The sequence below is a fragment of the Labrus bergylta genome, chromosome 1, assembly GCF_963930695.1.
Source record: "Labrus bergylta chromosome 1, fLabBer1.1, whole genome shotgun sequence".
NCBI lineage: Eukaryota > Metazoa > Chordata > Actinopteri > Labriformes > Labridae > Labrus > Labrus bergylta.
The window spans coordinates 34,973,804-35,001,303 of record NC_089195.1 but is presented as its reverse complement, the minus strand read 5'-3'; the positions used below and the strand labels follow the sequence as shown (position 1 = coordinate 35,001,303).

Sequence of the window (27,500 nt, the reverse complement as noted above, 5' to 3'; positions counted from 1 at the left end):
GAACGATAACTCAGGCTGCGTGCAGACCCACAGCTCCGACTGCTCGGTAAGAGACCCTGCACAGTCTTACCTTAAACAAGCTGAACTATTTATCACTGAACCCGTTTAATGTGCAGGAGACTCTGGCCACCTTTATCAAATGGAGCGATGAGGACACTGACATCATCAGGTCGTCTGGTTCTGTGTGTCACCAGGATCCCAGGTGAGAATTCATTTCCTCAAAATAACATCAAAAACGTTTCTTGTGATTTTGATTAAACTCTTTAAATCTTCTCCTCCTGACGAGCAGAGTGTGTGAGGAGCCCGCCTCTGCAGAGCCTCATACGTGGCCCGATGACATCACCCAGTGGCCGGTGAGTGGTACTGACATTTAAACAGTTTAGCTGCCAGGTTGTAAACCACAGGAAGTTCAAAGATAACACCATGTCTTTGTTTGTGTGACGGCTGACTGCTCGTCCCTCCTCAGGTTTGCACGTTTCCTAAGAAGTGGAACCACACGGGCTACAGACACATGGACTGCAACATCAAGGGCCGGCCGTGCTGCATCGGAACCAAGGGCAGGTGAGACCCAACAAGCTGATTCACTTCCTGTTCTGTTTCTTTAAGGATTCAATGAGGCTTTATAGTCAAAAATAATATATAGAATAAATATAAACATGTGTTTTAAATCTGGAGTGAGTATATTGCACATTTCCGAGCAGCATGTTAAACGGATAGCAGCATTCAAACGTTTGTAAAGCAGGTTTAAAAGAGCAGCAGAAAGTCTGTGTTAACAGCTTTAATACACGTGCCAATGACATTCCTGGAAAGTTCCTGCAGCTTTCAGGCTGAGCTGCATGTGTGAATGCAAACGACCACATTTCTTATATTTTTTTGTTAATCTTTATTTTAGACTTTGGACAGCAACAATATAACAGAGCATTGTCACAGAAAAATGATTAAGTCTCTTTTGCAGTCCTCAGCTTTTTAAATATAAACATCAAGAACTAAATACAGCGTGGGAGAGATATAAAGTGTGCGTTCAAAATGAATTAAAAAGAAATATCAGAGAAAAAAAAAACGGCCACATTTCATCAATCAGACTTCACCTGGAGTTTCTCCTTCAGCCTCCGAGTATTTTTATGGACAGGATTTCAGGGGCAAAAAGGTGCATGGCCATCCTAAAGCGGTGTTCAGGGGTTTTGATCAGCAGTCTCACAGCTTCAGAGTAGAGCAGACTCTGGCCCTCTTTAGTCCTGTCAAGTCGTGCAGTTATCACATTTATCATCTGTCCCACTTTTTCAATCATGCTCGACGTACCTACCATTTCACCGCTCATCATTCAGATTGGGAGAATCTGAAATGCTTTGTGCTTGTTCTTCCTGTAGATGTGAGATCACCACCAGAGAGTATTGCTCTTTCATGCATGGTTACTTCCACGAGGACGCCACACTCTGCTCACAGGTAGTGTGTGTGCCTGTGCTAAGTGTGAGTGTGTGTGCATGTGTCAGTGTGAGTGTGTTTACATATCTGATCAAATGCACTGCTCTGACGCAGGTTCACTGTCTGGACGATGTGTGCGGCTTACTCCCCTTCCTCAACCCCGATGTGCCTGATCAGTTCTACCGACTGTGGCTCTCTCTCTTCCTCCATGCTGGGTAAGAAGAACAAGAACTCTCACAGACATCCTGAAACAAAAACTTTATTTCAAACTCTTTAATAATTTAAAGGAGCAGTATGTAACTCTGTCACCTAGTGTTTAAAATGGGTACTGCAGTCTATATTCAAAGCATTGTAGAGAGCTGTCCCCCCCCCCCCCCCCCTCCTCTCTAGAGTGGATGCTCACTCAGGTCACCATGTGGTGGACTCTGAAGCTTCAGTGTTTATCCAGCTCTGCATGGGTCTGTAAACCTTTCTGTGTTCTAACCTCTCTCCATTTTTCAAAAGCATCTCCAATATTGATCCTAGTTTGAGCACGTTTCTGCTCGTGGAGCTTATTAGAAACATGCAGAGGCTTTTTAGGTCGGGTACAATCACTTCTATCTGAACCACTTCTCTTGCCCGCTTCCATCGCTGCAACACCTGTTGACCTGATAACTGCTCTCATATCTGACAAACCGAGGGGCGTCCAAAACGGCTGTTTGTGGGGGGGGGGGTCGCCTTTAAAACCGCCTACCTTCTCTGGTCCAAACAAATCCAGAGCCTTCAGGAGCAGAATCTAAAGTTAGAAGGAGGACATACTGGCTGCTGCATTGTTGTCAGAGAAGCCAGCACTTCAACATAGCATGTTTCCTTAATGTCTGATTATATAGTAAGGTCACTTTGTGCAGATTGCTCCTTTAATTGTGTTTATTTTAGTTATCTTGTTGCATTACATCACAGTTATGACATCACATACCAGCTGGTTTTAGCTGAGTCAGCCGTTCAGGTCTGCAGTACATGTAACCTAACCAAAGTAACTCTAACCGTTTAATGTGCTGTGACGGTGTTAAGCCTATTACAGCGAGTCAGTGAGCTGTTTCCATCAGCTCTGAATGTTGTGGTTTCATTATGTCAGCATCCTTCAGGATTCAAACCGAAAAGAAAACGTTTCTTAAGACTTGACACTCGTGAGCTTTTCATGCTCGCATGAGCACCAAATACTCGGCGCTAATACAAGGCACATGGGAAATCCCTCAGGTCTACTTTAAAGCTCACAAACAGACCAGGGGAGCCTGATGGGGAAAAAATGCACGTTTGACAAAATGCTTTGACTACAACACCAGCTGGTTTTTAAATCTCAGATGTGTGTTTGTGACACGGTTCAGTTTGCTAATTAAAAAAATGAGGATGGATGTTCATCAACAACCTTTTTTAGCAAGACTTTGGCGCTTTAACATTAGATCTTAATAAATAAGAATTTACAAGACAAGACAGGCATTGTTAGTGGTGATCTGTCGGCTATTTAAAATCCAATTTCCCCCCATGATGAGTCTAATCAGTCGACAAAGTACATCGTGTGTGTGCCCTCAGACTTTATCTGGGACAGCTGGTCAAAGTAACTGTGGTTTTGTGTGTCCGCAGGCTGCTGCACTGCGTGGTGTCCGTGGTGTTCCAGATGACCATACTGAGGGACCTGGAGAAGCTGGCCGGTTGGGTCCGCATCTCCATCATTTATGTCCTCAGTGGCATCACAGGAAACCTGGCCTCCGCCCTCTTCCTGCCCTACAGAGCGGAGGTGAGTGCTTCATGTTCCTCCCACAGTCCAAAGACATGCTCGTTAGCTTAACTGCCGACTAAATTCCCTGTAGGTGTGAATGTGAGTGTGGCTGGTTGTCAGCCCTGTGATTGGCTGGTGAACAGTCCAGGGTGTAACCCCGCCTCTCACCCAATGACAGCTGGGATCGGCTTCAGCCCCAGCAACCCTGAACGGGAAAAAGTGGTATAGATGATTAATGGATGCATTATGCGGTCTCTCTCTGTCACTCTCTCCCAAACACTTCCTATCTCTCTTAAGCCGTCCAATCAAATAACAGCAAAAGAACCTTAAAGAATTAAAGACATAAAAAAGGTTCAATAATAAAAATGTTACTTTGATTGAAGTAAATGTTTGCACCTACTCATACACAAAGCCATATGATCCTATAGGAAGGATTTGAAGGTCCCACAGTAAACTTTCTCCAGCACAGCTTGTAAAAAATTAAACATAAACACTCAGACAGTCATTTTTTAGTTTTCTAAAATATCGCCTTGAATGTAATCGGCACACAGAGCATGTGATTGTGCTGTGGCGTCCCGTTGCTCACACCTGATAAGGACCTGGAGGAAGTAGAAGGGGAGGGGAAAACTTCTCTTTCAAAGAAGGCTGATTAATCGCACACACCAACACATTCATGCAAAATCACTTAAACACTCACGTGTCAGGTCTCTGCGCCCGTCTGTCTGAGGAGTTAACGGTTTTAAAACACTGATGAGATGTGGCCTCAAATGTAAGACAGAGATATCTGTGTCCGCTCCTCGTCAAGCAGTTTGATTTATTTAAACACATCGATGCAACAGTAAAGCACGTAAACAATTACCACACCTCCGCTGTGATTTCAGATTGTTTTGCTGTTTTTCCCACTCGGTGGCTTACCTCAGCTTATCTGTGTCGGACTTAAGGGAGGGTGTTTCTCACAATGGGGATTAAAGAGTGCAGACGTGACTGCCCGCTTCCAGAGAGGCAACAGGAAACACCTCAGGGACAAACTGAGCTTCAGTTACATGGAACATGTAGTTCAGGGTTTCATAAACTGGCAGTGCCAATGACCTCAACGCACACCAGCACTTCCTGTTGCTAGGTGACTAAACTTTGGCACTTTGGCGTCCCTCAGTTATGACTGTCAGAGTCCATGTTGAGGCGGTCTGTGTGATCAATATTGACTTAAATCTAAAGAAAACATAAACAATGGAAAGCTTGTGTGTTTTGTGTTAGCAGCAGTTTGAGATCAAATATTAAACCCCTGAAAAGACAAATCAGATGAGTTTGTCCTCCACCATCGCCGTGAATTCTGATTGGTCAGTGAGGGAGAAGGGACACTGACGAAGCGTGGCTGTGTCCCAATAGTTCAACTATCCCCAGCCGTGAGCGCAGCGTCCATTGACTGTTTTTTGTGCTGGAAAGTGAACGCTGAAAACACTGAAGCGTGTTGGTTTGCAAAGAAAAATGGCCGCTGCCAGCGCAAAACACATATACTGTATATATACTGCCTTCCTACACGACCGTTAGCATGCCGTTAGCAACATAGTAAAATACGGGTCAGGCGACGTACCGATTTCGAGTGCTACAACACTAACGAGTGGCAGCAGCAGGAACTCCACACACTGATTAGAGGGACCCTGGAGAGGAAGCATTTGGATGAATCATGTGGGGATCAGCACTTCCTGAACACTTTAATGACTATTTATGAGTCCATTGTTGGTCTATAAATTAAATATTGTGTGTTTGACTAACAGAGTAAATGTTGAGCTGCCTGAAACAACAAGCTCTTCTTCTTTACCTGCGGATGCTTTGTGAGAGCGACGTCTGTCTGCCGAACTTGGCCCTCCTGTCTCTGGCTGAGGAGCGTCCATCGTAGGCTCCGCCCACGCTCTCCGACACCGAGCCGGGGGCCTGACTCATGCTTTTTTTCAGAGACGGTCGAAGTGGCTGAGCAGAGGGGAAGGAGAGACAACAGTGACTAAAGAGGGTTCAAAATGATCAAAGTGAGTCGTTGTGGATTCACATTGCCTTGCAGAAGCACAGCGGGAGCTACACACACACACACACACGCACACACACACACACACATGCACACACACACACACACACACACACACAGACATGCACACACAGCGCTGCTCCACCCGGCCAGCTTCAGTGTTGCACGGTGATCCCATCTCACCCTGAAAACACCTTCATCACTACCAGACACCGCAGTGGGACAACTTGGTGGCTCCATCACCCCGAGGCGAGATGTTACAGAGGCGTAGAGTTTTCACCTTGAACTGCCTCAAAAAGATGATTTCCGTAAGAGGAACTTAGTAAACAGGCTCGACAGTGAGAGTGAGATCGTCTGCCTCGGTAGAGTAAATGTATGACAGTGATCTCTGCAGACCTTCACACCTGCATCGTACGTTTGATTCTGGACGTCGTCACCATAACTAATCCACTCGGAGGCTTCCTGGCGGATGTGCTTACGGAAAGCTAAATCCAGCCAATCGGTCCACAAGATTAAAAAGTGTGTGTCTGAGTCGCTGCTGAGTCAACTGCAGCTGAGCGCTATTTTAGGTGAGGTCCATTGTTGCTTGTTGAAAAGCTTTGAGCAGAAATGATCTAATATGTCAAACGGGGACATAACCTGCCTTCTTTTTGTGAGTTTATGAGAACGTCAAAGTGGACTTTAAAACCAATGTCCGTCTTTTTGGGGTAGTAATCTTCTAATTCACGGTGTAACAAGTGCAGCACAGGACAACATGTTGAGTGTGAAAATAACACCGTGTGGATTACCTACTTTTTCCAGGCCTGTCTTGTTGTCGTCAGCGTGTCTCTGTGTAGCACACTTTCCCCTTCAGGAGATTAGCCTAATGCCATTGTGCGGCTTGACAAAGGCCACCGCTGTGCCAAAGAGATTACTTTTTAATTTTCTTATAAACAAAGAGAATTGTTGCAAAGACTCGGCTCGCCTGGTCTGCACACGTTTATGAACACACAGTGATTCATGGAGGCAGGAGAGATTTCCTCACTTCTTTAACAAATGACACAACACGTTACATTTATAGTTCCTGGTCTCTGACACTCAGACTCTCCCTTCTGGTATTTGCTCGGTGTGACATGAGGTGGCTCTCGGCATGACGCACCTTGACGTGAGAGCCCTGAAATCCCACCATGCCGTTCACCTTGGCACTGAGCGGCTCACAGGTTTTTTTTTCACACACCCGGAATAACCAGAGGGAGCACATGCGAGGCACCACACACGGCGGTCAAGCCACTTAAGGAGGCGCTTTAAGTGGATAATCCTTAAACTGGGGAGTTAAGGAGACCCTGCGGCTTCGAGGCCGTTCATGACTCAAACAACAGCTATGACTGGAACGAGCCGCCTGTAGACGATTTCAGGATAAAAAAAATCTGTTTAAATACGATTAAAAAGTTTTAATAACATTCTGTACAAGTCCATAAAAAGTCAGTCTCTAGCTGTTTCCACACATTTCAGCCTGCTCCTGAAATCCTCCTGAGTTGCTTTGTTAACTTTGAAGATCCGTGTGCTCAGCGTTCTGTCACTGCCATGTTTTTGTTTTTTTGAATACTTAAAGACGCTTAACAAAGAAAACAAGGAAGAAAGAGAGTCTAAGAGGAGGAGGAGGAGGAGGACAAAGTTTAAGTGGTTGTAGGCAATGTTGAAGAGGTGAGAGTTTAGGGGTTTCTGGAAGGTGGAGAGTGAGGGGGGGTATATGATGGTTTTTTTGGAGTGAGTTCCAGAGATTAGGGGCGGCAATGGAGAAGGCCCCGTCCCCCTGAGGACCGCTAGGTTAGTCCTGTAGGAAGAATCTAAAGGCTGGTTGGCGTTTGGCTCACAAGCTGATTTCCACTCAAGTTGAAATATTTGATCTTTAATGGAGTGTTAGCCACACGTTTCTGCAGATATCTGTTTCTAGAGATCAGTAAATCATCGTTAGGATAACGCAGACGGGAGCTGGTAGGTCATTGGTGTAGACTGTTTCTCATGCACATGGCAAAGGCTGCTGACACCTACAGTGATTTATCAACACAACTCAGACTACAAGCAAACAACAATAAGAGCGCGACCGATTTATCAGCCAGCCGATAATATCGACCGATATCAGCATATCAAGTGACTATCGGCTAATTTTATCGCAGATATGCGCCGATATTACTCGATTTATTCACACATTTTGAGTATATTTGTATTACACTAGCAGTTCTCTTTCATCAGCAGAGTGCGCTATATGGATTACATTATCGCCCTCCAGAGTGTCGAGCTGTGACGCACGTACACGCTCAGTTACTTTCCAGCTGAGCGACCATCTTGTCTTCATCATAAATCTTCTCCACAAGTGTTTGATAACTGAGGGATCAACGTCATAAATGTGTGTATATCTAAATCTGTCTATACAGATCTAAGACGCATCTCAGAAAGATATTGGCTGATATATCGGTATCTCCTTAATATCTGTTTAGGTATTGGCCCCAAAATTTACCATATCAGTCGCACCCTTCTCAAACAGAAACAACAACACTTCACATGCTGTAAATCCAGACCGCCGTGTACGGAGTCACTGAGGTTCATTTGAATGAATCTGTAAAAAGAGATTATTGATCAGACATGAAGGCAGAAATCTGATCTGTCCTCTACATGCTCCATAGAAGCTCCAGAGAGTTTAAGTTTTAACTGAGTTTCTTTGATTTGCGCTCTGATTCCTTCTTTGTCTCAAAAACGGTGAAAGCCATCGGGGTAGTGACCAGGCGGCGTGTCAGGAACGTGTCAGCCTACGTGTCTGGAGCGTGTGGGTGGAGAGCTGTGCCATGCTCCTCGTCTGTTGTGACACTTTAATGTCTTCACAGATTAGCCATCTGCCCCTGACCGGGCCAAGCCTCCAAACTCAGAGCAGACGTCACTCTAATCTGCTGCCCGACCCGGCGCTCAAGCATTCCTACAACTATCATCAAAGCAAATATCTCCCATCAAGATCTCCCAACAAGAGTTGTTGATGAGTCATTACCCCGCATAGGAACAGTTAGAGTTTAATAGGTCAGGATTATTTCTCAAAGTCACAGTGACTCTGTTTAAAGATGGAGTCGCTTATTCTTAGAAAAAATGAATATGGACGAATACAAAAGTAATGTTACCCAATCCTCACTTAGGCCCCGTGACCAACTAGCGTTTTTTTCTGAGCGCTAAGTAAGGAGCATTTGCAGCAGCAGCAGCAGCAGGCGGCCACCCGGTGAAAAAAAGCGCAGCATCTTTTTTTTTGGAGTGTTTCCGCTCTGAGCACTCAAGTTTGAAATCTTTCAACTTTTCAGAAAGACCCTGTCGACGTCACCGACGCTCTTTTCCAAATGTTTCTTGTACCCTCATCCTCCTCGCTCCGTTTCTGATCGGGAAATAAACGATCTAAAATAAAAAAACATGCAGAACAGACTGTTGTCATGGAGACAGGATGGACGTGCAGCACGACGTTTCGCCTTCTGTCTGCAGTTCTAAAACGAGGGTGAACCTTGTGTTGTCTTTTACCCGTGGCCGTGGAGTTGTTCTACTTCCTGTTGGACAGGCAGGTGACAAACACCGGCGCTTAGCTTGTGCTAGCGTGCGTTAGCTTGCAGTGTAGCTACAAGCAGTAAACATACACACTACATCCTGCAGGGGGCGGGGCTTCCGAGCCCAGGAGGAGGGGGGGGGGGGCAGTCTGAATGTTGTGTTTAGAAACTGCATGAACATTTCTACTGACTTTAAATAATTATTACCTTAAACGCTGTCACGGTAATAATTCAATAGACAGAAGTGTTTCAAGAATAACTTTAATAATAAAACTGGTCATTTTTTGTACATCAGAGGCAACAGGTGTAATAAACGATGCGTTGATGGTCGCACTGATTCAAACGGTCTTACTTTTAGTAATTTGACCCACTGACTGTCAGCAGAACTCTGCAGGATCCTCTGATGTGAACTCAAAGTGACCAAACCTTTAGTCCACTTAGATGCTGTTGTGTTCTTCTCACTGCTTAATGACACCTGCTGTCAGCCCGTAACATGTAGGCCACGGCGTCACTTTGTTTCTCTGTGGTGTAACGACGCCACGCTGGCAGCTTGCCATCTACAGCATCTGTGGTCAATTTAACAATCACAGCCCGGTGCAACAAGACGCCTGGCAGCGAGCGAGGAAAGAGGAGTAAACCCTTTAAAATATAATGTGTTGACTCTGAACTGAATCTGATGCACAGTAGACTTTAAGCTGGAGGGAGCGGAGGAGGAGGATGAGGAGGATGAAGAGGCGGAGGAAGAGCAGCAGGAGGTGTTAGGAAAGATGAGGTGGAGGGGTTAGGGGGGAAGGAGATGTAAAGGGAAGAGTAGTAGAAGAAGGAGGAGGAGGTGATAAGGGAGGAAGAGGAGGAGGAAGAGGAGGTTGGAGCAGGAGGGGGAGGGGTTAGGGAGGAGGAGGTGATAGGGGAGGAAGAGGAGGTTGGAGCAGGAGGGGGAGGGGTTAGGGAGGAGGAGGTGATAGGGGAGGAGGAGGAAGAGGAGGTTGGAGCAGGAGGGGTTAGGGAGGAGGAGGTGATAGGGGAGGAAGAGGAGGAGGAGGAGGAAGAGGAGGTTGGAGCAGGAGGGGTTAGGGAGGAGGAGGTGATAGGGGAGGAAGAGGAGGTTGGAGCAGGAGGGGGAGGGGTTAGGGAGGAGGAGGTGATAGGGGAGGAAGAGGAGGAGGAGGAGGAAGAGGAGGTTGGAGCAGGAGGGGTTAGGGAGGAGGAGGTGATAGGGGAGGAAGAGGAGGTTGGAGCAGGAGGGGGAGGGGTTAGGGAGGAGGAGGTGATAGGGGAGGAAGAGGAGGAGGTGGTCAGGTGGTAGTAATATTAAACTGTTGCAGACTCGATATGAATGAACAGACGTGATGACGGCTGAGATTAGCTGAAACACTTTGTGTGTTCTGTGTTTACTCATGTTTGTACGTTTCTACTGTGACCACACATTTCCCCCGAGGAGAGAATAAAGTGATGTATTGAAACGTATAATTCTGTATAAAACCATCTGATTGTAGGGACATGTCGAGAAAATCAAATTCAGAGTGATTTATTTTTAAAAAGTTGTTTTACTCTGCGTCTGGAATAAAACTTTGACCTTCATTTGAAGCAGATATAAATGATGCTGTGAACCAGGATGACGGGCGCTCTGAAGCTCTGCGTCACAGAAAAGCAGGATGTATGCAACTTAACGTCCGGTACACATCAGAGCGGATGCTCGTCGTCGTGCATGAGTTCAGTGCTCAGACGTGAGTCATGTAGTGGTCGTTTACTTGTGATGTTCAGACCAAGCTAAAAGTCCAAAGGTTAGAAAACACTCTGATGGTAAACAATGACGTTTGATTTGCCAAGTGAGGCTAACGTACACAGTACTCAAGCTGCCTTCCTGCAGGTTAACCTCCACATGCCCGTGTGTGATGTGGTTACACATCGCTCCGGTCGATATACCTGTTTAACCTGACTCAGCCTGCATACAACTTGATCTCCATTTTCCTCCTTACACCACTTTCTTGTTATATCTTTCTTTGATGCCACCAGTAGTATTCCAGCAAGGTATCTGTTTTTTGCTTTGTATATTTTCCTGTGTTAAATTTCCCAGATACAGCACTTCACAAGTCAGGAAGTTCATAACCTAAACTTGACCGGCATCGAGGGCCAAAATATTTAGTTTAGTCGTCTAAACGGGCTCATCCCTTGAGAGAGTGAATAACGAGTCCTTCAGCTTCTGGTCAGGACTGAAACCACTCGGACTTCCTGGTTGTGTTCACATTGAATTATTTGACCTGTCTGATTCTGTCCTCTCCCTCCAGGTGGGTCCGGCCGGCTCTCAGTTTGGCCTCCTGGCGTGCCTCTTCGTCGAGCTGTTTCAAGGCTGGCAGATTTTGGAGAAGCCCTGGAAGGCCTTCCTCAAGCTGCTGGGCATCGTCCTCTTCCTCTTCACGTGCGGCCTCCTGCCGTGGATCGACAACATCGCCCACATCTTCGGCTTCCTCAGCGGCCTGCTGCTCTCCTTCGCCTTCCTGCCCTACGTCACCTTCGGCACGTTCGACAAGTACCGCAAACGGGTCCTCATCGGCGTCTCCATGTTGGCCTACACGGGGCTGTTCTCGTCGCTCATCGTGTGGTTTTATATCTATCCCATCAACTGGCACTGGCTGGAGCATCTCACCTGCCTGCCCATCACGAGCAACTTCTGCGAGAAGTACGACATCGACCACAACATCTACGACGTGGTGCACTAAACGACCACGTCAGCTGATTCCCCCGGTCAACAAAGTGGCCTTTCACCAACGTGCAACCACGTCTCAGGTCTTCTTATCAGGACCAGATCGGCCTGGGACGTGCTCAGTCCTTCAAACTCGACTCAGTCTGGATCTAACTAGCATGTTGGTTTGCTAACAGGCTAGCCTCAGAATACTCAGGAAGTGAAAATGACAAACAGACAGAGAAGATCTGACGCTTCCTTCAGGTCATGAAAAGTTGATCTAAAGGAGCCGGGAAGGCGGGACCCGAGGACCCGAACAATCCCCGACTATACGATTGAGGAATAAGTGAGATGAAAAGAGAGACTGATGCCAAAGAGGCTCATCAACACTACAAACTGTTTTTTTTAATCCCTTTTGTATTCACTCAGCATGTCGGCTTCTTCAGACCAGAGAGGAATATTATATAATGTGTTCACGCTAATGATGTCAACATGGTCCATACTTGGAGACTTTTCAATACCACGTGTTTGCAAACGGTACAATCTGAAGAAATCTAAAAAAAACTTTACTCATAATTTAAACCAAAATCTGCTGCCAGTAAATCCTAACGAGTCCCTTTGAGCGTTCATAAAGATGCAAACACACAGTTCATCATGACGAGAGAATCCAAAAACATGGACAGAGGACAGAGTCTGCAGAATGAGCGTCCGCCTCAGGCTGAGATGTTAGATTTTAAAATGGGTCTAAACCTCGTTAGGGGTACATGACGGATACTCGGGACGTTTACACGATGTGTGCGGCCGACTTCAACTTGACTTTTAAAAAACATGCAAACATCTTCGTCTAACTCAAATAATACTAAGTCCACAACTTGAAGTCGGACTAAAACACCGAAACAAAGTGTTTTGGGAGTCGTTTCACTCTCGCGTGTGTGCACCTCAGATCGGGCCCAAACTGTCCGCAGCGTTCTGAGCACGCTCCACAGCTGCTGCGCCAGACTTGGACCCAGAAGTCGAGCAGAATAAATGTGTAAAAAGAAAGAGAAGAAGAAAATAAGACGAAGGTTTCAACATGGCGAGTGAGAGAGAGAGAGTCGTGCAACTTAGTACACAAGTTTTCAGCGTCACACAGTCTGCCGCCTGCTAACTTGTTTGTCAGTTTTTGTCTGAACGTAATTGGTCGACGGGAAGGGGGCGTATCGCCACCTACTGTAGCGGAGTGGGACATACTTTAATCTTCATTAGATGACCTCGTCGAGCTTCATCTTTACCTCGACTTGACCGTGCATGTAAACGTTCTGACTGTCTGAATTGCAAACAGGTTATCCATGTAGATATTTACACCCTGGTTCAAACGATCCACTGTGCAGCTCACATATTTTAACCCTTCGTGGTCACCTGAGGCGTCGTTTCTTTCTCACACCGCCAGTTGCCTTAAACCGACTTTGCCATTGAACAGAAGATGCCTCGTGTTGATGACATCACAGAGTGTTTTAAGATCAGCTGTACTCACTGCTGAAGAACACGTTACCAAAGCAACGCTCTGGTGCTGCTTCTGTAAACATCTTCACCACCTCTGAACCTGAATACAGTGAGCAGTTTGCAGGATCTCACAGCGGTGCCTAAACCATGATGACGATGAAAACAACAACAATCACTGGAATGATATGTATGTAAGGAGTCGGTGTCTGAACCGGCTGTTTGTCTGAACAAAGTTAGTTTAGTGTTTTTGTTTTGTTTTGTTTTGTCATCGAGAGAATCTCAGAACGCAGCGTTGTCTTTCACCTCAGCCTCACGTTTCCTCTCACACGATCACTCAGTCTCTGCTCCTGAAATCTGCCCGAATCGCTCGTCCACACATGATCCTCACAGTCTGACGTTCGACCCGAGTCCAACACCATTATGATTATGTTTGGACTTTATATCACTGCTACTTGAGCTCGATCGTATTCACAGTATCAACGAAGAAGAAAGCAGAAAAGAGAAGGAAGAGCTCAGCGGCCTCACCTCTCCTCGAGACACTTCCTTTATAACTCCTGATGACTGCTCTCATCGGGTCACCCTAAACGTCTCCTGGCAGGCTGAGCGCTCTGGAGCACATGCATGAAGCGTTTTGTGCTTTGAGGAAAAGAAGCGCTGCATGTCCATCCTGTCTCCATGACAACAGTCTGTTAACAACGGCCGCTGTATGATCGACACTGCTCTGTTCATTTTTACTGCATGTTTTATATTTGAGATCGTTTATTTCCCGCAGGAGGCAAAACTACGGGGAATATCAAACATTTGGAAAAGAGCGGCAGTGACGTCGACAGCACCTTTCTGAAAAGTTTAAAGATTTTCAACTGGAAGCGCTCGGAGTGACCGCACAAAAAGGCGGCGTGCTCTGAAGAAAGACGCTGGGCGCTGCACTTTTTGTCCAGACAGCTGCTACAGACGCTCTCTACTCAGAAAACAATTGAAAGAAGACGAGTTGTTGTGAGCGCTACACACTGTGTGCGTTGGAGTGTCTGTGTCACTCTGCAATACTCCGCCCTCCAAACACTAGTTGGCAGTGCAGTGTAGACCAATCACAGGGCTTGTGATCTGCGTTGTTTTGTTACATTTTTGAGGAGGTGCACGGCAGCGTGTGCTACGGCGATGATTCAACACAGAATTATAAATCAGGTTAAGTGATATTTCTAACACCTGAAAGTGAAACGGCTCCCTCGCAGGTTCCCAGCTCGGCCTCGGGTTTAGTTTGTTGTTGTTTTGTGGCGTGTGTGTGAAGCCCCAGCTGTGAGGAAAAGCCACTAATGCACGCCGTGCAAAGGATTATGGGAGTTAAGTGAGTTATGAGATTACTTGAGTTTGTCTGACTCACTGATCATCAGGTGTTTTTCTGACAACATGAAGAATGATTTTATTTTGAAATGTGGCAACGAGTTTTAGAATCACAGAGGTTCGTGATTAAAGGAAGAATGTGCGACATGTTCCACATAAATAAATCATAAATCCAGTCTATCCTGTGTAAATGTGTCTCTGAGTCATTTAGCTCGATGAGTGTAGAGGGGTTGGAGGTGTGACTCTGGAGGAGAGCGGAGGCTTCAGTATGGAGGAGGCGTGGCCTAACAGCAGTTTGTTTTGGTTTCATGCTGGTGCGCAAGGGCGACACCTACTGGATCAAAAAGTCGCACATTCTTCCTTTAAATATCTTCTGTTTCGAGGTATAAGATCATGTTTGCACACGGTTAGGAGGACCGAGTGTACGGACGTCAACATGTTCCATACTTTACTTTTTAATACCACGTGTTTTAAATCGAAGCAGTCTCTTATTTTATTGATCGATAGGAAACGAAAAAGTACCAACGCTTTGAAAAAACTTCTGATCTTTGGTCATATTTTTAAACACAAGCTGCCACGAGCAAAAGAGAGAGAGAGAGTACTGTCTTCATTTAGCAAATACGTTTGGGTAACTAATCATTGTTAACATATTTGTACAGTAAGAAGGAGTTTGTCTGCTAGTTTTGTTTTTTAAAACAAGAAATCATTTAATATTTGGTGCCTTGGACTCGGTGTGGCGTCGTTTGATTTTCACTAGAGTCGAACCAAAGTTTAAATATTCTACTCTCATCACGACAGCCCGCCTCTGAAGGGTGGCAGCCATCTTTACCAAACGGTGCTCTTAGACATATTAATCGTGTTTGACTTTGAGTTTTAAACCACATCGTCAGTCTTCATTGTGCAGCAGTTTGAGCGATGGCTGCTGTGTTTGCACGGGGACCAAAACGATTCACTTCCTCTTTTTTTTTTTTTTTATTGGAACATCAAGGGAACGTTTAAACCACTATGAGCTCATGGTACAGGTTCTGTTGTGTTTGTGAACATGTGATTGTTAAAGCAAATAAAATCCATTCTATTACTAAAGATCAGGTTTCATTGTGTGTTTGAAGTCGTCTTGGACCCATGAATGTTTATAAAAGTCTTTATTGTCGTTTCACATTAAACTACTGAACGTACTTCTTAGCAGAGGTGCTGTTTGTCAACAGGAAAGGCAGGCAACCCCCAAGGGCTGACAAACTTTAAACCACAGCAGTGCATTAAAATGTGCAAATGCTGCAGTGACAGTAGGATACCTCCCTAAAGGGGGCCCCATCTTGACAGCACTCACTCTCCTTTGAAAACCAACATTTGTCAGTGAAAGTCGCAGAAGGAAAACGAAGAGGAGTTATCCGCCTGGGAGTGACAAAAAAAAAAGGAGAGGAAGCGTCGGGACACTGTCAGACATAATGGTGATGAACACAAGTTGAGGGGCCCCCAATGAATATTTGCCCAGGGTCCCAACACTCTAGAATCGCCACTGCGTCTTAGAGTTGTCAGTCTCGAGACTTTTGAAGGTGTCATCTCAGAATCTGAATAATTTTGATAAATTCGGACGTTATTGACATCAATCAATAAATTCAGTGTTTTCTCGAGACGCTTTACAAAAGAGCGGGTAAAAGACCCTTCTCATAGTTAAGAGAAATGGCTTCCGGTGTTCATGAACTTCAACCAACTGCAGGATTTTGCACTTCGGCATTGGTTTCATATTTCGAGGCCGGAGGTTGCAGCTCGATGTGTTGGTGTACTTAAATCGGTGATGTGATAAAATGCTGACTCAGTGCTTCTGCTGTTTCCTCCACAGCTGTTCAGTTTCTCATATTACATAAGAAGAACCAACAGGAGACATGCTAGAAAATAAACTTTTATTTCAAGAGCAAACCATTGTAAAAAAAAAAAAACACATCAACAAGAACAAAGTTTGTCTTGATTCAAGACTTTGGGAGGCAGAGGTGGTGAATGTCTACAAGACAGAAGTGGAGAAGAGACATCATGACATCACGTTATCAACATCTTAAACATACAAGTACGTATGAGTCTGTAATCTTACTGCAGGGGAACAGGAAATACTCTCTTGAACATACATCACATGTTCCTCGCGCTGTCCCAGAGATGCTCCATATAAATACATGGACTGTTCCTTTTCCTCCTGTTTTTTTTTTTTTTTTACTTCTCGAGATGTTCAAGTCCTCCAAGGTTTCCTGACTCTCAGATCTGACAGGTAATGTGCGGACACAAACATGAGTCATTAAAGGTCACATATTCTCCTCCTCTTCAACCAGTTTAAATAAGTCTTAGAGCTCCCTTAAATCCACTCTGATCCTGTATTTGATCATGTCTATAAACCCCTCTATTTCAGCCCTGCTCAGAACAGGCTGTTTCTGTGTCTGTACCTTTAAATATGTAAATGAGCTGTGTCTGACCACGCCCCCTCTCTGGAAGGGCTTGGGTGTACTCGGGCTTTCTCGCTCCATGTCCTATTGTTTACGGTGAGAAGGCAGACTCAGAGGGCAGAACAAACACCTAGCTGTGGGAGTGTCACCCACCTGGGGGAGGGGCTACTGCCCTTTGTGATGTCATGAAGGGAAAATCTCCAAACGGCCTCTTTGAGCACACATTTTCTGAAAAGTGGAGCAGGCTAAAGATGGAGAGGATGGACTTTTCTCATGATTGGGGGGTTTGTAGACGGACTAGAGACACATGTTAGAGTTAGAGAAACGTGGGGAAGAGGATTTTGTATTATGTGTGTCCTTTAAGAAAAGACAGATTCAGGTTTTATTGTCCATAAAGAGTCAGTTTTGTCTTCATAAAAGAGCCAGAAGTCCCGTCCCATTGGTTAAACAAGAGAAAGACAGAAGGCAGTTTGATTCTCGAGAGTGTGATTGATAATGCTCTAATGATTTCCTGCTTTTCTCGGACTAGCAGACTAGATCTCCATGTTTGTAGTTTTCTGACCACCTTTCCAAACAGCTTGCAGGTTGCAGCTGAACGGCAGCTCTTTGTTTTGGGCGCTCTGCAGACTCAGTCAGACCTGCGTGCTGAACAAGTCTGTTGGCAGTGGCGCAGGTCGCTCGCCTCACACACAGGTGCTCCGACGTCCCCCTTGACTGACAGCCAGGTGGAAGATTCACATAAATCCCCTCTCAACACCCACTGTTCCTGCGCATGAAGGCGTGGCCCCTGACCGGGTACAGCATCTCGATGAAGGTGAGGGGCCCCACCGCGATGGCGCTGCGGCCCTGCACCTTGAAGCCGGACTTCTGGTAGAAGGGGACCAGGAAGTCCTCGCACATGAGGACGGCGCGGCGGACGTAAGGCAGGCAGCGCAGGTACTGCAGGTAACGCCACATGAGGATGGAGCCTTTGCCCTGCTGGCGGAAGGTGCGGTGGACGGCCAGGACGTGGATGTGGACGGTGGTCCCGTGGGGCTTGTGGAGCGTAAGGGCGTCCTGGAGAACAGAGAAGGGGGAGGGGACAGGTTAGGGATTTATCGATGACAAGTTCGATGAGAAATATTAAAATGACAATCAGCTTCTCCAGAGCTACTGAAGCTTAGCGGTTAAGTCACGTGCCTCATGTACAGAGGTTATAGTCCGCTTTGCCGCAGCTGAGGCATGAGCGGCGCCAGGGAGGGGTTAGGATAGCCGTAGCATCCCCTTAGATTTTCCCAAATGATTTTCTATGGTTTATTGAGAATTCTCAACATGTGAATAAATAATTTAATCTACAATTTGAAAAATCTTCTCCCTGAACAGGCGCTGTACATATGAGGTGAAATCCTCCAAACTCTCCTCTGTTAATTTGTTTTTAAACCTCGTCTTGCTTTTATCCCGCCGGTCCAGTCAGGTAAATCAGCGCCCAGGTGTCCCCGCGCGGCCCTTACCATGTTAAGCCTCTCCTGGTCCCACAGTGAGCCGATGATGAACGCCACCAGCCGTCCCTCCTCGAACCAGCCAAGAGACAGCTCAGGACACAGGCTGAGGAAGTGACGCACCTCGTCCAGGTGCAGAGGACACTCTCCGGACACTGAGATGAAGGCTGTGAGGAGGAGGAGGAGGAGGAGGAGGAGAACTGTTAATATGACACCCGGATGCAGGGGGGTTTCTGGGTCACATTCGGCCACTCCATCACATTTTACAACGATACAACCTTGTCTTTTTATTTAATATCAAGGACCCCCTTCCTCCTCTGAAGTGACAATCAGTCCCACCCTCCGCCCCACTAAGACGCCCTTGTCTGGTCTCGTGTACTCAAGAGGATCACCAAACGGGATCACCAGGGATGTAAAGAAAGTTGAAGGCAGCTGAACTCCCTGTTTGCTTTTGCAAAAGGATTCTTTTTCTTTTTTTTTTTCCAGTGGGCGTGACGTCATAAGTAGGCTAACTATGCACAAGGTAGAGCCCACCATTTTCTGAGTACGAGTTCTGTACTGATGATTTCTTACAGAGTGAATTGATATAAGTTAAAGTGCATGAACACTGAGACTCTGTGTCTCGTCCCTCTGTGCGTAAAAGTGCCAAAAAACACCAAAGCTACCGAGACAGTCCTAATGAGTGATGTGTTCAGGTAAAGTGAGAGTTTGTCTTACCTTCTCTCTCTATCTCGAACACACTGATGGCATCCTCCGGGCTCAGGGAGCGGAACTCGCTGGCCGGCAGCGTGTGTCTGCGGCCCTGCGACACCGGAGAGCGCATGTGGATCGGCCTCATGAACGGAACTGCGCTCACAACCGACATGATCCTAGTTTTCCCCCCAAATGTGTTTAAAAGTCAAGCGTGAAATCAAACAGTCTCCTGCTGTCGAGTATCTCCTCTTCTGGATCCGTGCGTAAACAGGACTGCGCGTGAAGACTGAGCGGAGAGTGGCTCGCGCTCAGTATTTATACCCTCGGCGGCGCGCGCAGGAAGCTGGTTCTAATCCTGAAGGGAGCTGGATGACAAACCCCCCCCCCCCCCCCCCGTGAGTAATCTTAACAATAAACATACTTACCCGGGGTCAGGGGGGTGTTGGGAGTGATCCCCGTCATGCCGCCGTCAGACCAGCAGATTTAGATTTGACAGATCATGTGTTGACGTTTCCCACCAAAACATCACCAAACTCTTTTATGGAGTTGACTTCCGGTAAAGTAACTCACGAGGGCTGCCCTGATTGTTAAACCATTAAAAAAACATGTTTATTAAAGCTGTGTTTCTGATTGGCTTCTCTCCGTCGTGCTGCTTAAAGTGGGCAATCTTAAGGACTCGACTCCCACTCTTCATGTGATTTCTCTGAGCGAGACTTTTCCATTGTCCCTTTAAGTCGAGTTCACGCTCTTTCCACGCGTTTTTTTTTCCAGATCTGCAAAGAGGATTAGGGGGATGTGGAGGTGTTTGTGTTTGTCACCTCTTTGGAGTTAAAATAAGCTTTGTGAAGAATTTCAACAAGTCAGTCTTTTTATTTTGATTTATGGACAGCTGATGATGTCACAGCAGAGACAGAAGCAGCAGAATCCTGAATGTCAGGTGTCATTATTTTTGGTTTCCAGGAAGGCAGCTGAGTGATCTGATCAACACACACACACACACACTGGCACCATGAGCAGGTGAGCTGGTCACAAGGCTGAAAATAATCTCCACCCCCTGATAAACACTGAGCTTAAATTACAATGAGCTTTCCCCTGGTACGACACTTTTAACTTTTTAATAAGAGGAGGTATGAATACTCCTCGATCGAGGGGTTTCATCGATGTCCTTTAAGAAGAGGACTCATGAGATGTTTGTTCGGCTCGGTTTGGTCAAAACACAATCTATTAAAATATGTGATTGAAGTTTTTCCAATTTACTGTTTTATCTGGATAAGCCGCTACATTTTGGTTTCACAACTTTTCCTATGGCTAGTGTCGAAGTCGAGACCACACTAATCAAGACCAAGACATTCCCGAGACCAGAGTGCACCAAGACCGAGACAAGACCAAGACACTTAGGGACTGAGACTGAGTCAAGACCAAGACCAAGACATTAAGGGATTGAGAACGAGACAAGACCAACACCAAGACCGAGACAAAACCAAGACATTTATCTTGTGTGCAGGGGGCGTGTCACTCTCTTAGACCGTAACACCGGGAAGGTTGCGGCCGTAACCGGGGTAACCGGGGGATAAAAATCTAATTATCAATGAGCTGAAGTTATTCATTCTTTTAGAAAGCTTTCCTTCTAATCTCAGCGATGACTAGTAAAATAGCTGCTCTGTGGTGACGTTGACCGGTCTTGTCTTAAAATCAGGAGTCTTCCAAGAAACAAGACCGAGTAAAAATACTATTGATCCCAAGACGAGACCTTCAAGACCGATTTCGAGTACTACAACACCAGAGGGTACGACCATCTGTATTTCCACATCGTCACACAGATGGCACATCATTAATGTATAAACTGAACAACAAAGGTCCAAGGATGGAACCTTGCGGTACTCCCATGGTGCAGGCTCTTGATGGTGATAGAGTTATTTATACGCACTCACTGGAAGCAACCGGATAAATAAGAATGGATCCAGTTCGGGGTATTTATGGACAGTTTGTAATCCGACAATTCAGCATGGTGTATCTGATAGTTGACCGTATCAAAGGCCTTAAATAAGTCCAGGAAAACTGCTCCTACCACCCCTCCTTTAATCCAGTTTCACCTTAATGGCTTAGAGAAAATGCTGATGTCAGCACGCTGTTTTTGTTGAATGGTTTGGCCTAAACTCCATTTCTATTCATTTTAATAAATGTAAAAATTTTATTAGTTATAGCTCTTAGCATAGCATCAGGCCGTCCCCACCAAAGACCCAGAGGAATAAACGAGTAAAGAGCGCTCAGGAGCTCCTAGGAAGTTAGATGGTTTTGTTATTTATTTTAAAAGGAAACTGTCTTTACATTTAATCTGAGGTCAAACTTATATAAAATATATTTATTATCTTGTTTTTCCATCAGCTCACTCACTTCACTCCATTTTTAATAGATGAATGCCTGTTTTGATTTAGCTGATAGAGGGGTAACATTCCCAGTCTTTCTATTGTGTGTATGTGTCTAAGTGTGTGTATGAATACATGTACAGGTTACTGTATATGTGTTTATATTTAATTTTGTTTTGAAACTGTGTAATTCGATTTGTTTAGTTGATTTATTTGTCTCTTAAGAGGTGAGGTCCCTTGTATAAGCCTGTTGGCTTCTTGACCTCTCCTGACACACCTTTTATGTTTTTGTTAATCCTATTTTGATGTATTCTTGTGTGTGTGTGCTAATAAATAAAATAAAAAATAAAAAATATATATTATTGTGTGTTGTGTTTGTGCTCCACACCAAGTTTTTTATTGTCATAAGCCGTTTCAAATAATTTAAATAAATAAAATCTATCATCTGAAAAGCAAGAAAATGTGTTTTATCTTTGCCGTGAGTATTAATGTGAACACACTGCCGCTCAGTGGCGAGAGAGGGTACTGCGTGATGACGTTCCATCACTGCGCTACGTAGCGACGTAAACACGTGCGCCTCGCTGCTTTCCAGGTTACAGTTTTTTTTTTTTCACTCCGTCGTCATCCTCGCTCGCGCTCCAGCATCACTCCCTGACAACAAGCAGCGATGGCGGAGCCCGAAGCGTCAGCGGCCGCAGCGTCCCCGGGCCTCTCCCCGGCAGGCAGCCCGGGCTCGGAGCCTCCCTCTATGGCTCTGTCTCCCACGCAGGACGGCTCACAGCGGCTGCTCTTCTCCCACGACCTGGTCTCCGGGCGGTATCGCGGCTCAGTCCGCTTTGGCCTCGTACGCATGATCCACGGCGAGGAGGATTTTAACTCAGACTCGGACCTCGACGATGGCGGAGGGAGAGGTGGGGGTGGAGGAGGAGGAGGAGGAGGTGGAGGAGGAGGAGGACGAGTCCAGTGTGGGTCGGACACTGAGAGCGCTGTGGACACCCCCAGTCGGCCTCTCGGGAGGGGGTTCGTCCGCGTCCAGTGGTACCCCGAAGGAGGGAAGCAGGACATCAGGGAGACAAAGGTACCGCACACACCGGTGTTACGTCGAAAAGTGTTACCCATCGTTGTGCACACTGACGCCTCGCTGTCCCCCGCAGCCTGACGTGAACACGGCTTTGTTTTTAACTGTCTGCTGTGTTTGTGGACGAGATAAGACGACTTGCTAACCCACTCGGATCCATCTAAATCCATCTGCCTGGAACAGCCGAGCTAGCTAACTGGCTAGCATCCAGGCACACATGCTAACTGGCGGTTTAGCCTCATGTCACTGAGCATGTTTCACCATGTAGCCTCTTAAACAACACACACACACACACTCACACACTCACACACACACACACACACACACACACTCACACACTCACACACTCACACACTGACAGGACAGGGAGCAGCTCTCTGGTGGTCGAATCAAACATATCTTCATGCAGGTGCAGGTTCCTGCTAGGACACACACACACACACACACACACACACACACACACACAGCTGGGTGTGACTTGGCCTGGGACCAAACATCAATAAAACATGTTCATTATGGATCAACTCTCATGATTTATTAGCGAGGCAACCTTTAAATGACTTTTCTGATCTTCTTGACTCCTGAAGAAATTCTGATTAATCAATTTAATATCTAAAGTTTTGGGATTGTTTCACTCTAAAATCACATCTCGACATGTTTGAGCTAGTGCTGCGCTAAATCCACATGGGCCAAATATCACACAGACGCAGTTTGTAAGGTAACATCATACAAGCTAGGATGATATTATTTATGCTGTGTTAAAAATAACATTAAAGGAGCACTATGTAACTCTGACCCCTAGTGGTTAAAATGGGTACTGCAGTCTAAATTCTAAACATTGTAAAGAGCTGCCCCCCCCTCTCTAGAGTGGATGCTCACTCAGGTCACCATGTGGTGGACTCTGAAGCTTCAGTGTTTATCCAGCTCTGCATGGGTCTGTAAACCTTTCTGTGTTCTAACCTCTCTCCATTTTTCAAAAGCATCTCCAATATTGATCCTAGTTTGAGCACGTTTCTGCTCGTGGAGCTTATTAGAAACATGCAGAGGCTTTTTTTTTTACAGGTCATCACTAAATCTTTGTTGTCAGTTTTACATGACAAAAACATCACCGACCCTTCTGTGTTGTCTAACAGTTGTGAGTTATAAATGTTTGTGTCTTGGCTCCGCTGCTCAGGTGGAATCAGATATTTGAATCGTTGGGTTGTTCCTCCGATCCTCAACGTAGCAGCCTGCTGTAGTCTGAGTCCATTACACACAGCGCTGTGTTAGGTTACCGACTGTAACTCCACTTCTATGAGTTCACTATTGTACCACCAGCTAGGATTCATTAAAGACAGTCCAAGGATTTCAGGGTTACTCCTGGGCAATTAAAAAGACAAAGAACCCACGGCTGATTTGACTTCTTCTCAGGGGAATGAAGTTTTCTTTCAAAATTAATTCAGAGAGAAATGTTTGTTGTAATTCAACAACCAAATAACAACTTACAAAAGAACTGTAAAAATCTGCCATACAGGTCCCACCGGTACATAAGACTCGGTCTGAGTTTGGGAGTCTTTCAGAGGAAAGGAAAGTCTTCCTGTGTGACGGTTTCCAGGTTCAGCAGAATCCACAACGTGCAGCTTCTGTGCAGCTCTTTCTAGTAACATCTGTTTTCTCCACGTGGCGTTTGTCATCCTGCCACAAACGGGTGTGATAGTTGAGCTGTCGGCCTGAAGTAACGAAGAAGCTGCACCGCCCACCTCCTCTGCTCGCTCGCTGTCTTTAAAAAACAAACCGGCGCTCAGTATGTTTAATTCAAATGTTTGATTATGACCTGATGAGGGAGAAAAGATGGTAGAAAAGTGGCGCCGCCGCACAGCCTGGTCTGCATCGCTGTGTATGAGAACATAAGATACACTTTATTGACCCAAGAGTGAAAATGATCTCAGACTCTGTCCTCCTGTTACTATCGGTTGAATGTGGTTGATATCGTCCATGTTGACTACATATGGAATTTTTGAGGCCGATACTGGATCGCTTTCTTAGATCTGCTATTTGACTGGTGAATAAATCTTGTAATATTGTCGCATATCAGATTAAAAATGAGCAGATACCGATATTCACTTGATAAGATAATATCGGCTGGACGATTAATCGGTCGGGCTCTGTTGTAGCATTCTCTGATGTCAGTCATCAACCTTTATCGGTTGTGTTGAATTGATTTGATTCTTGTAAACCAAGTAGAATTTTTTTAATTGGGCGGGGGTCAGGGGAGGTCAAAGGACGAACTCTGATTTGTTTTCATCAAACGTGAAACAGTGTGAGAGTCTAACAGCGACTCAGAGGAAAGATGAGCAGCGTGCAGTTTGAACGACACGTTCCAGAGAGGCGGGACAACAGTTAAAAAAAACAACAAATCAGCGATCACTCCAAACAGCTGAATCTTCAGTGTTTAGAGAAACTCTGCTTCAACGTTTGTTCTCCGAGCTTCTCCACTTCTTCCCTGACCTTTGTGGAGAAAGGGGTCACGGGGTTTAACGGAGGACCCGGTCTGGAAACATCTCATGAAAGCTTGTTGTGGAGACTCAGGATGAGACCAGAAGAGGAGCTCTGTCAGGGCGCTCGGGGTCCTCGCTTTGTGTTTTGGGTTAAATGAGTAAAGTTCTGGTCTGAGTGTCATTCACGCTCTGACTCCACAAAGGCTCCGCTGAACAATGACAGCCATGTTTACACGCCGTGTGGACGCTTCCTGCTGTGTCATTACTGTTTGCCCCCCCTCACCCCACCCTGTGGGCGTTCTGTCCTGTTTGCTTTGTTGTGAGCGTGCGATGATGTCATTTCTAGTTTGCCCCGTCTCATCCTGGGATCATGGTGAAGACTCTGATCAATAATGCACGATGACTTCCTGCAGAGTGTGAAGTTACAGATCTCCAATTTGATGTTTCCACAAAATTACGACTTATATTTATTCTGCAGGCGGCGCCCAAATTTAAATATTTCCCCCCAGGACCAATCAGTGGAGGAGAAACTGAAACCTTAAATTGGTTTAACTTGAGATTATTTTAACATTGCACATCATTTTCTGTCCATTACTCAAAGCAGATGGAACCAGGACGACGTGTCAGACTGAAACTGTAGATCGCTGGTTATCTCGTGGCGAGCTGATGGAAAAGACGTGAGGCCGTCGACGACGTTTATCTGCTTCTTGCAGAACACGGAAGCAACAAGAAAACCAGAACAAATACTGTTATCTATGCTTTAGAGCAGCGGTTCCCAACTGGTGGGTTGGGGCCCAAAAGAGGGTCGCAGAGTGGTTTTTAGGGGGTCGTCAACACGTTTGTTTTGTTCCATCCGAGGTCCTAAATCTAATCCGAGGACAAACTACTTGAACAGATCATGAGCTCGCTGCACGGAGCCTGGAAAACGCTGCTATGACAGATTGCTGTGGGGAGTCACACTTACTGTCCCGCTGCTCGCTGAGGGTCCACTCGCACTCGTTTGGGACTTCTGGTCATTTCTTTTCTTCGCTGTGTTTTAACGGTTCATATTGTTACAAACGGTGGAAGAGGTTTGTGGTGTTTCCCGTTTTAGCCTCACTTCTCTTCGGCACACTTTCCACAGCGTGTAACTCCATTGTTTTTTCCTGCATTGAGCTCCAAACGTCTGTAAGCCTGCCTATGTCCCTCCATGTATCGGTCGCAGAGATGTAAAACTAGTTCTTAACAGTTTGTCTTATAAACCGGATTTTACGGTAACTTCTTGTTTTTTTATTACCAAACATTGCAAAGAAACTCTGCACACTGTCTGCACTGCTCGTTTGCATCGTTATCAGACACCAACAGGACTTCAGAAATGTCAGAATCTGAATACACCTGCTCTCTCTCTCCTCCTCACCAGCTGCATCTTTAAAGCTTTGACACTTTTTATTTTTAAGAATCAACAACAGCAACCAGAGTGTTGAACACCCTCAGTGGGTTTAGTCCCGCTTTGGGGGGGGGGGGGGGGAGAGAGGGAGAGGGAGAGAGGGAGGTAATGAGACGGGCGGAATGGTCGGTAACAGATGTCTGTGATGGTAAAGTGCTTTCTCTTAGTCCTTCAAACTGTGAGGCCCCGCCTCCTGCTCGCTCACTTTAAATTCTTCAGGTGTGCGACACTCCTCCGCCCTGAAGTCAGCAGCTTTAGAGCGCAGCCTCCATCACATGCTGTGGTTTGTGTTTCATCAGGTCTACATGGCGGCCTGCTGGTCCAGGAGCCTGCTGGAGATCTAAACTGGTTTTTGTTGAGTCAGGAGAGGAAGCTGTGAGATATCAAACCTGCTGAGTGCGATGCTTTAAGGAGAGGATCGAGACACTCCTGGAGATTTATTATTTTTAACGTTTTTTCCTCTTTTATCTCGACAACAGTCCTTTGTTTTCATTTTAGAAAAACCAGCTGCTCAACTAGGCAGACAGTCAGATTTATTATTTAATAAAACCTGAGTCACACCCGAGCATCTTAAGATCAGTAAGATATAGGGATGAAAAGATGAATCGTCAAATCGAGATAAATCGATTCAAAGGTGTCGAGTCTCATCGATACTCTGGAAAAAAACATCCCTAGAAAGATATGTAGCTAATTGTTGGTTCATTAGATCGGACAGCTGAAGAGAGACGGGAAGTGATGGAGGAGAGGGTGGGGTGTTGACATGCAGCGAACGACCGAGTCGGATTCAAACCCTCGGCCGCTGTGACGAGGACTATAGCCTCTGTACATGAGGTATGCAACATAACCGCTAGGCCATCTGGCACCCTGAAAGTTGAACTGTTTGATAGAAAATGTGAATATTTCGATAAATACGACAACAGCAATCTTATTTTTGTATTTTTGTTGCCATGGTAGCGAAACAGGTATCGATGTAGTTTGAGTTTTACTGGCACTGAAACAAAGTGATGTGACGATCGTAGTGTACAGAGTAATCAGCCAATCACAGGAGACGTTGAAACAGCTGTGGTCAGTTTCTCTCCCTCTGTCCTGTAATCCAATCACAGAGAGGTGTGATGTCATCAATCAGACAGCCATCTCTCCGGCACTTTGTGCAAGTAACGAGGGGGGGGGCTCTCACTACAGGGTGACTCCCATCTGTCAGCCTGGCCCCGCCCCCCTTCCCTCATCCACCCAACCACAGTGGGTTTGATGTCGACCCCCTGGTGACCTACAGAAAGGGAACATCTCGATTACCATCA

At 45.9% G+C, this 27,500-nt stretch overlaps 3 protein-coding genes across 7 annotated transcripts in view; 2 read left to right on the top strand and 1 right to left on the bottom strand.

The window, feature by feature from the left end:
• LOC110004708 (inactive rhomboid protein 2-like) overlaps positions 1-15,338 on the top strand; it is a 41,318-nt gene extending 25,980 nt beyond the window's left edge. For all 5 annotated transcript variants that reach the window (XM_065959856.1, XM_065959859.1, XM_065959863.1 and 2 more), the window contains 8 exons: positions 1-46; positions 117-202; positions 290-353; positions 467-561; positions 1,368-1,443; positions 1,537-1,637; positions 3,043-3,196; positions 11,041-15,338. The exon at positions 1-46 is cut by the window's left edge and continues 116 nt beyond it. In XM_065959856.1, the coding sequence (XP_065815928.1) occupies positions 1-46; positions 117-202; positions 290-353; positions 467-561; positions 1,368-1,443; positions 1,537-1,637; positions 3,043-3,196; positions 11,041-11,472 (1,054 nt within the window). In that variant the 3' untranslated portion in view covers positions 11,473-15,338. The remainder of the gene's footprint in view (positions 47-116; positions 203-289; positions 354-466; positions 562-1,367; positions 1,444-1,536; positions 1,638-3,042; positions 3,197-11,040) is intronic.
• Positions 15,339-16,332: 994 nt separating this feature from the next.
• aanat1 (arylalkylamine N-acetyltransferase 1) lies at positions 16,333-19,264 on the bottom strand. Its single transcript, XM_020656549.3, has 3 exons — positions 18,880-19,264; positions 18,175-18,329; positions 16,333-17,740 (listed from the first exon to the last, which is right to left on the bottom strand). Exons 1-3 carry the CDS (start codon positions 19,025-19,027, stop codon positions 17,435-17,437), a joined length of 609 nt encoding a protein of 202 aa, XP_020512205.1. The 5' UTR covers positions 19,028-19,264; the 3' UTR covers positions 16,333-17,434.
• Positions 19,265-20,719: 1,455 nt separating this feature from the next.
• Positions 20,720-27,500, top strand: part of ube2o (ubiquitin-conjugating enzyme E2O) — a 30,212-nt gene continuing 23,431 nt past the window's right edge. Inside the window, 3 exon segments of the mRNA XM_065954942.1 lie at positions 20,720-20,759; positions 21,814-21,881; positions 21,883-22,299. Coding sequence (XP_065811014.1) covers positions 20,720-20,759; positions 21,814-21,881; positions 21,883-22,299 — 525 coding nt within the window.